The 10,011-nt window shown below is 35.6% G+C and overlaps 1 protein-coding gene across 1 annotated transcript; it reads left to right on the forward strand.

The window, feature by feature from the left end:
• The first annotated feature begins 5,210 nt into the window (after positions 1-5,210).
• On the forward strand, positions 5,211-6,317 carry LOC116108972 (MLP-like protein 28). The gene is made up of 2 exons (XM_031395208.1): positions 5,211-5,400; positions 6,049-6,317. The coding sequence occupies exons 1-2, from the start codon at positions 5,211-5,213 to the stop codon at positions 6,315-6,317; spliced, it is 459 nt and encodes a 152-aa protein (XP_031251068.1).
• The last annotated feature ends 3,694 nt before the right edge of the window (positions 6,318-10,011 follow it).

Consider the following 10,011-nt stretch of genomic DNA (forward strand, 5'->3'; position numbering starts at 1 on the left):
ATAATGAAAATGACAGCAAGAGATAAACCAATTTCAAAGAAAACCAATTTCAGAGAACAAGGACTGAAACCATGCAATTTCAGTTGACCCCTGAGCAATGGCTCTATATTTTGCTTTAGTAGAGGAGAGAGTCGCTACTTTTTATTTGCCGGAGCTCCACTGAACCGGATTTGGACCTAAGAAGAGACAACATCCACTGGTAGACCTTCGATCATGAATATTGCTAGCCCAATCAGCATTCGTAAAACACTCTTGAGTCAGTTTTTGTGCTTTAGTGAATTGTATACTATAAGTTGGAGTACCTTTAATGTACTTGAGAATTTGTTTGAATGCCTGCCAGTGTAGAACAGTAGGAGCCTTCAAGAATTGGCTAAGTTTGTTTACTGCATAGGAAATATCAGGTTTGGATAAATATCAAGTCCGGATAGTGTTAAGTACTGCAGCGCTCCAATTGTACTCCTATACAAGGGTGGCTTACTAAATGCTTCATTATCTTCAAAAGAAAGTTTGGCGCCTACAACCATGGGAGTTGAACAAGGTTTCAAGTCCATCATCCCTGCTTTTACTAAGAGATCCTTTGCATACTTCTCTTGACTGATATATAATCCTAGTTCAGTTTGGAGGACCTCAAAGCCCAAAAAATATTTTTAAAGAACCAAGAATCTTGAGTGCAAATTGTTTATTTAGTTTGTGAACCACATCCATAACCATGTCACTGTTGCTGCTAGTAAGAAGAATATCATCTACATAAATGATAATGTAGATAACTTGCTCTTGACTTCAAAAAATAAAGAGGCTGGAATCTGCAATTGAATTAACGAATCTCCAACCTAGAAATGCAGTCTTGAGCTTCTCAAACCAGGCCCTAGGGGCTTGTTTCAAACCATATAGAGCCTTGCTTAGTTTGCAAACATGATGAGGCTTTGTAGGATCAAGAAAACCTTCTAGTTGATCCATATAAACTGTCTCAGCTAATTCCCTATTAAGAAACGCATTATTGACAACCATTTGTTGGATGTCCCAACCATAAGTGACTGCCAAGCTCAGGATAACTCGGATGGTTGAAGACTTGATAACGAGGCTGAATGTTTCTAGGTAATCTACTCCAAGGGTCTGTTAGAAACCCTTAGCTACCAACCTAGCTTTGAACTTTTGAATGGAGCCATCAGGATTATGTTTAACTCTAAAGACCCATTTACAACCTACAATATTCATATCAGCTTCAGCGGGTACAAGTTGCCAAGTGTTGCTAGATACAAGAGCATTGAATTCAGCCTGCATAGCAACTTGCTAAGAGGGACAGGAAAGAGCTTCACTCATATTCACTGGCTCAGTAGTATCAAGAGGAGATGAAAGAGATGGAGGCAGGGAAGAACTTTGTTTGTAGGATACAAAGATGGTGTTTGAAACTTTAGACTTGGACCTAGTAACCATAGGATTTGTGTTTATGGATTGAGAAACAGGTTGATCAAACGGCAATTCGACAGTGAGATGAATGGAATCACAAGACTGATTAGGTGGTATAGGACGCAAACCTTCGAAAGACTTGGTAAAGGAGGATGAATGAGAGTCTGCTATAGGTGAACTTTGCTAATCCTGTGCAATTAGACTAGGAGATGGAGAGAACTGAGATGATGTAGAATCAGTAGGCAAAGATGAGGAATTATGGTGATGTGTTGTATGACCAATAGACATAGGTGGTGTCGAATTAGTAGGCAAAGAGAATGAGTTATGGTGAGGTGTTGGATGAGCAGTAGATACAGGTGGTGTGGAATCAATGGACACAAAAGAGTTAGGGAGATGAGGAATGTGCCAAGTTTGAAAGAAAGTAGGTTAGTAGTTGAGATTGGAGAGGAATCATAACTTGAGAATTGTTTGAACAAAGCTGAATTAGAACTGGTAGATTGGGTACAAAAAGGAAAATCCAGCTCATCAAATTTTACACTTTGACACACATACATTTTGCCATTAGAATCTAAGCATTTAGTCCCTTTGTGATGAAAACTATAGCCAATAAATGTGCATTTTATTGTATGAAAATCAAATTTATATGAGTTGTAAGGCTTGAGAAAAGGATAGGTAGCACATTCGAAGACTTTAAGGGCTAAATAATGGGGAGCTTTCTTGACCAACACTTAGAAAGGAGACATATTTGACAAAACTGCAGAAAAGAGTTTGTTGGTAAGGTAAGTGGCAGTTTGAAAAGCAAGCCACCAGTATTTTAATGGCATGTTGGCTTGAGCTAAGAGAGTTAAACCTTGTTCAACTATTTGTCTATACTTTCTCTCAACTTTACCATTTTGTTGGTGAGTATGAGGACAAGGGTGTCTAAACAATATACCATGATCTTGAACATAAGAAACCGGACTTCTGAACTCTCCTCCTCAGTCAGTTTGCACACACTTTGTCTTAGCATTAAATTGTCTCTCAGCTAATCTGTGGAATTGTTTGAAGAGTGTTTGAGTTTCAAACTTGAATTTTAAAGGGAATATCCATGTGAAATGATTGTAATCATCAAGAAACTGGATGTCGTATCAAAAGCATTCAGGTGAGGGTATGGGAGAAGGTCCCCACAGGTTAGTGTATAAGTTCTAAAGGGGCAGAGGCTCGTGAAGAAGATCTGGGAAAAGTGGACTGATGGAGTTTACCTAATTGACATGCTATGCAAAATGTCAAATCAGACACAATGGCAGGGTTATTGTGAAGGGATTTTAAGATTTGTGAGAGTACACTAGCATTAGGATGGCCAAGCCTTTTGTGCCACAACATAGCATTAGTTTTTTCAACTTGAAAAGTATGAAAATTGCTCATTTTATTGGCTATAGTTGCATAATCAGTACAACTGATTTTATTAGGAGTAGTTGCACTATCAATACAATTGGTTACAAAAGAAGACTTCTGAATTTCAGAACATGAAGATTTAGTTTGTGCAGACTCACGACTTAGAGATTTAGTACAATCATTATTGGAAACATCAGTATTAGAAACATCAAAAAGTACAGTAATACTAGTAATAGGCACTAGCGAAGAAGAAACATCAGGAGTAATAGGTGAATGAGAAGGAGGATTGGCTGAGCTGTCAGGAACTTAAAATTGGTATAGACCAGCTTTAAGTCTTGTCTTTGGTAAATTTAGATATGTTTAGGAGATTCTTTGTAATAAAGGACCACACAAAACATTTTTAAGATGAAAAGATCTAGAAGAACAAGGTAAAAATTTAAAGCCAACGTGTGAGATAGTGAGCAACTCACCATTCCTAACCTGAAGATGGTTGCTGCCTGTATAAGGAGAATTCAGGGCCAGTTGAGACAAATCTGAAGTAACATGATCCGTAGCTCCTAGGTCCATATACCAGGAGGTATCCTGCACAATAGAGGGTGTAGCTATATAGCTGGTAGTAGTGACAGGATTAATCTGTGATTGTGTTTGAGCCAAGAGTGCTTGACTATGCATGTGAGAAGCTATCTGAGATCCATTATTGACTGAAGACTGACTCGAGACCAGATTATTTTGAGAAGGGAAATCTGTTTGAGCCGGTGAATGTTGTGTACTAGGACTAGAGTAATCTAGAGTTGAAAAACCAACATTGTAATTAGACTCTGGATTCAGATTTGAGCTGATAGGGAATGGATGAGTGTTTCCAACATAGTACTGTGGTGGTCGAGAATAATTCAGTGGTATAGCATTAGGCCTAGCCAATGAATTATTGGTGGTGAAGTTGATATCAAACCTGTGATAACAGTTTAAGGCCAGGTATCCAGTTTGCCACAAACTTGGCAAACAAACTTACCTCTTCCTCCTCCTCGACCTCTGCCTTTGCCACCAACAAATTGCTACTGATAAAACTGATTTTGGGGTGCAGTAGCATAGAAATGATTTTGTGGTGTAGTAGAGTAGTATTGAGGTTGACCATTAATAGAGTTGTGAGGAGTAGAGGTAAAACCATGAACTATCGGAGTCTTCAAATTTTGTAAACTGTTGTATTGAGGCACACCTCCAGAAAATTGTACTTGTCCAGCTTGTGACTTTAAACTTGTATTTTCAGAGGAAAACTTTGCTATATTGACAGAACCTCCATGAAAGTCGCTTGTATAGCTGAATTGGCTACTGAATTTTCCTTTTCCAATCCGAGTTCAAGTCTTTGTAACACAATTTGTGCTTCTTTATTTGAAATAGGGTCCATTCTTGACTCTAACCTAGAAGCTATATTGACTATAGCGGCATTGAAATCAGAACAAAGGCCATCCAATATATAGTTCAGCAACTCTTCATAAGAAATTATGACTCCACGTGCTGACAATTGTTCAGCATATCCTTTCATTTTAACAAAGTAGGCATAAATACTGAGGCCTTCCTTTTTAGTGTTTTGTAACAAACTTTTAACATGTAGTGTTTTTTACCATGATTCAGGGAGAAATTCTTTCTCTAGGGTTAGCCAAATATCAGTGGAGTATTGACATTTTGATACAATAGTAAACATGGATTCAGATATAGAAGCAAGTAACCAGCTTACTAGTAGTTTGTCGACCTTCTTCCACAGTGTATATTCTGGATTTGGTTTAGTTATCACAGTTGAATATGAGCTTGCATCTTCAGATTGTACCTTAATGAATAAAGCAGGGCAAGGAGAAAGTCTTGTGAGATGATCTTCAAGATCATGTGATCCAACAGCAAACATCACTTGTGATTTCCAGAAACGGTGATGGTCTCTTGTCAGTTTGGGAGAGATGATTAGAAGTGCTGAGGATGACATTGAGTGAGAATTTACAAGGTTAACTGAATCAGAACTAGCTTTGTAGCTTGTGTTTGTTTCAGAATTGTTAGACAAGGAAGAAGATGAGTAAGGATTAGCCATTATTGATGTTAGTCAATGGCTCTGATGCCATGAGATTTTTTGAGTAAAACTAAGAAAATTCAGAGGGAAACCAAAGAAGGAGGCCAAGAAAATTCTAGAAAATGCTGGTATATTCTCTTAAAATCAACAAGTGTATAATGATGAACTCTTTATATAGAGTTTTAACAGACTGAATTGTAATAGAATTGCTAACTAATTGTTACAATTAACAGTGACTATAATAGCAGCTTAAACGGCCATCACAACTTCTTAACTAACTTCCATTCTTAAGCCAAACTTAGAGCAATTTGACTTTCCCAACTTCACTAACATAAAGCTTTGTTAATTAGTATGTGAGATCGAAGTGAAATCAACAATGGCGGGTCTTAGTGGTAAGGTGGAGAAGGACTTTGAAATCAATGTTCCTGTTGAGAAGTTCTACAAGCTTTGGAAATTTGAATGCTTTCATTTCCCCACTGCCTCCCCTTCCAACATTCAAGGTGTTGAAGTCCATGAAGGTGACTGGGAGACTGGCGACTCCATCAAAATATGGACGTATACCGTCGGTAAGCCAATATATAATCTTATATTATACATATAAAGTTATATTTACAGTTAGTTTCTTTTGTAAACATCTATATTTTCTTAAAATACAAACCTCATTTACCTAAACTGCGAAATGTCATTTATGTTTGCATTCAAATTTGAGATAGAATTTTTGTATTGAAAATTGTGAAAATTAGAGTTCAAATCTATTATTAAGAGCTTGCGAAGGTCTGGATTTGAAAATGAGTTAAGGACGTGACCCATTGAGGTTTGATTAAATAACAAAAATTTCTTTAAGGTTTTTGAAATAATGAAAATCTCTCTACCGTTAATTAGACGTCAAGAGTTATGTTATTAAGACTTAATGAATATTTATATAGTTACTTTTTGAAGTTTATTTTAATACTTTAAATTTAATGGAAAGGAAAGGAGATTTTTGATATTAACTCCACAAAAAATGTTGATGTTTGCCAGCAAAAAAGCTAGTTAAAATGCGAAATCTTTTACATATTAATATTTAATATTAAGAGCTACATGAATGATTCTATATATATTAGCATATTATATACATATACACCCTCTTTTACTTATGGCATTTGTGAGATACTGAACTCAAAACCCTAATTTATAATCAATATACTCATGTATGGAATATTAGTTAACCGAAGGGAGAGGCAAGACTTTCAAGGAGAAAGTTGAAGCAGATGATGAGCGTATGACTATAACTCTCCACGACATTGAAGGAGATATCTTCAAGAACTTCAAGTTTTGGAAACCCGTCTTTAAAGTTGCACCAAAGCAGCAAGGTAGCGGTAGCGTTGTGACGGTGAGCATCGAATACAAGAAGCGAAACAAGGACATTCCTGATCCAGTAGCCTATGTTGATTGCATGGCGAGCATGACTACAGATGTTGCCTCTCATATTATGAAGGCATAAAATCAAGGGCCAGCAAGCTTTCTTCAATCTCTCTAGCTTACTATACAATAATAAGCTGGAGAATTTGAGTGGGTTTTGAAAGTTTTAAACCTTTATCATGTTGATTAAAACTTATCCGGAATTAAGATACTTGTTCACGTTGTGCTTAATGAGTTGCCAAACTAATGATTAAACATATAAACCATCCACGACATAAAATAAAGCACACAACTCAATTTCACATGGTTCGGTAATCTTACCTACATCTATGGGATCAAGTCTAAAAGAAGCTAATCCACTATAAAAATTATGTGATCAAATACAAAGTCAAGAATAAGTATTAGTTGCAAAAACTCCCCGTTTGGACAACACTTCAATCTTCACTCTTTGGTTGAACCTCAAACCTTAATAGTTTAGCTTCTCCTCCACGGGACCATCAGGTTGCACTTGAGCTCCACTCAAGTTTCAACAATGAAGAATTACTTTGGTAGCAGCAGCTAGAACACTTCCAGATCTTAACATGAAACAACGTTTCAGAATTAACTCATGCAAGCAAGAGATAGAACACTATAATTCAAACCCTATCAAAGCATATCAAAAACCTACAAAAACTAAACAACCTCAAAGAAAATATTCAGAAAATAATGAAGGTAAATAATATGGCTTCCTTAAAAAGTCACAATAATAAAAAGATTATTTATACTTGAGTGACGTTGAAAGGAAAAACAAGAAATCAAACCTGTTTTGAAAAGGATTCTTGAGATCCTATACTCCTTTATTGGACATGATTCTTTAATCTATAATCTCCTTATAAGAAAAGAATTCTTGAAATCATAATCTTCTTTTATGAAAAGGATTATTTAAATCATAATTTAATAAAATCTTTTTCAGCTTACATAATACCTAATGTCCACAAAAAATCTTTCCACAACTGGAATTATAATCACATTTAATTAAGGCAGGTGCTATATGCATTAATATTAAAATAAAATCTGCCAGATGTGGTGTGATCACTGTGATTTTGTTTGTGAACACCTTTAAACTAAAACTAAATAGATTGTGAACTAATCTGAATGAATAAGTTGACAAAACCAAAATACTTACAATCTTTCCCTTTGTCAAAGTTATGAACAAAGCACAATCTTAAGCAAAACACAATCAATATCATCAATCAAAAACATTTGTGTATTAAGTAAAGAAAAACTAAACTGAATAACTCCTCCTCAATTAGTATACTCGCCCTGAGTAACTAAACCAAATCACTACCAAGCGATTAATAATCAAAAGCACAAGAGGGTTAGTTTAGTTCTCAATCAATCAATGTAAAGTCAGATCACAAACCAACTAAGTACAAAGACAATGACTGATTGATTCATTGCACATGAAAGAAACAACATCAGCAAGTTCAATAAGGATCGGCAAACACAATAAATAACTTGCATAGGTAACCACAGTTCATAAAAAAAAGTTGAGCATCAACAACTTTTTATCAACATGAAAACATAGAAAACTCCCCCTGTGTGAAACCAACCAAGGAAACACAACAAACACAAATAATTCTCCCCCTCTTTGTTCATAATGTTTGGCAATCCTAGAAAATTTAGGAACCTGAACAGTGCATGGATCGTAAAAATCAATGTGGGGACATGTAAGATCGAGGTGAGCACACCAAGAGTCGTTTGAGCAAATTGAACCAATTTAGACAGTTTGTGGTGACCGTCAACACGCATGTGAACACAGTGAATCAAGGAGACAACGTCACTCTCAAGGTGGAGACATAGGTACAAAGGCGATAGATTTTAAACACTTATTCTATTTTAAGCAAAAAATAAATAAATAAATAAAATAAAATATCATGAGATCAATAAAAAATTCATCAAATTTTAAGGAGGCAAATGATACACATATGTACATATGACATTTTAAACAATTCTCAATCTTTAACAGAGATGCATAAGAATAGTCTCTTCCATGTATTTCAACAATCAAAGTTTCATAACTCAATACATACATGATAGCAATCAGCAAGAAAACTTGATCATTTGTGTGTGCTGTGTCCTCAAGGGGGTGAATCATGACACATTGGTCAAATTGAAACAATATATATTATATATCTCCCCCTTCCCTCATGCCCTTTTCGTTTTTTTTTTTTTTAACAAAATCTCAAAAAATTTGAATTCTTTTCCATATCAATTGAGATTAAATGGGCAAATTCTCTCAAGAAGTAATCAAGTGTAGCTTTCACACTTGCAAGGAGGTAGCCCTCTAAATTGTAGATTTTCCAAAGACATAAGGCTCTCTACATCCTAGAAAATTACTCAAATATGACTTTCACACTCCAAGCAAGGTGATGAGAATCAAGCATTATGCATTCAAGGATGTAAGAAAGTCATTATACTTTAAGAGATGAGAAAAACAAGGTGGACACCACACTTATTGCATACATTTCAAAGAGAGAAATATTTTCAATGACACTACATAGATCAAATACACTTGCAACTCTAAAACAAGAGAATTTTCTCATGATCTAATAAATAAAAAAAATTCTTCTCAAGTTGAATCAGCCCAATGGACTTCCTCAATTTCACTAATGTTTGAAAATCCAAAGCCTTTGCAAACAAGTCTGCCGGTTGAGAGTTTGTGATTACATATGTTTCTTATAAAGTGAAGCCTAATGTGTTTGGTTCTAGAGTGTTCTACAAGATTCTTTGAAATATTTAAGATACTTGAGTTATCACAAAACACAGTCACAGACTCTTGATCAAAACCATAATCACACAACATGTGTTTAAGCCACAAAACATGAGTACAACAACTCCCTACAACAATGTCAATATGTTCAAGCTCCTTATACACAACAGCAACCCAGTAGTCATCTTCAAAAGCTTACTTAGCATTCTTTGGTTCTGCAGAAGAAACAAAACACAAGTTATTAATCTCATTCATTCTTTCTATAGCAATGCAGTTTCTTTTTTACCAATAAAAGCAAAGTGTTATTCCAATGCTGGTCCTCACACGGTTGGTGTTGGCTTGAGCTCTGAAGCTGTTCAACTTTCTAGTTCAAGATTAGAGAGTGTTGTTAACTCTACTATCTGTAGTTTCAGTTGTAATAAAGATACAAGTCTAGATTTGTCTTTGTTATGGCATGCAAGATTGAGGCATCCAAATATGAGAACCCTTCATGCTATGATGGAAAAGTTAAATGAAAAGCATAATGTGAGTAATAAAACAGCTATTTTTTGTGAAGCTTGTCAGTATAGGAAACTACAACAGTCTCATTTTCCAGCATCCAAATCCAAAGCAAAGGCTCCCTTAGAGTTGGTTTATTCTGATTTATGGGGCCCAACACCTGTGCTGTCTAGGGAATGCTACAGATATTATGTCATTTTTGTAGATGACTTTAGTAGATTTACTTGGATCTACCCTCTAAAACTGAAATCTAAGGCTTATGCTGTGTTTGTTCAGTTTCACTTGTTTGTGGAGAAAAAGTTGAATGAGAAATTGAAATGCTTACAAACAAATTGGGGTGAAGAGTTTAGGAGTTTTTCTGGATATTTACAACAAAATGGAATCATGTTTAGGCACCCTTGTCCTTATCTTCATCAGCAAAATAAGAGAGTAGAGAGAAAACACAGGTCTATTACGGAGTATGGTTTGTCTATTCTGGCACATGCTGGTATGCCTCTGAAATATTGGTGGTCAGCCTTTAGTACAG

This window comes from Pistacia vera, unplaced genomic scaffold (genome assembly GCF_008641045.1).
Source record: "Pistacia vera cultivar Batoury unplaced genomic scaffold, PisVer_v2 Contig570, whole genome shotgun sequence".
Lineage (NCBI taxonomy): Eukaryota > Viridiplantae > Streptophyta > Magnoliopsida > Sapindales > Anacardiaceae > Pistacia > Pistacia vera.

What these genes read in the sequence shown, in the direction of transcription:
- LOC116108972 (XM_031395208.1), top strand. Translation starts at nt 5,211, where the DNA reads ATGGCGGGTCTTAGTGGTAAGGTGGAGAAGGACTTTGAAATCAATGTT. An exon ending in AATATGGACGTATACCGTCG is followed by an intron (nt 5,401 to 6,048) that starts GTAAGCCAATAT and finishes AGTTAACCGAAG; the next exon opens with GGAGAGGCAAGACTTTCAAG.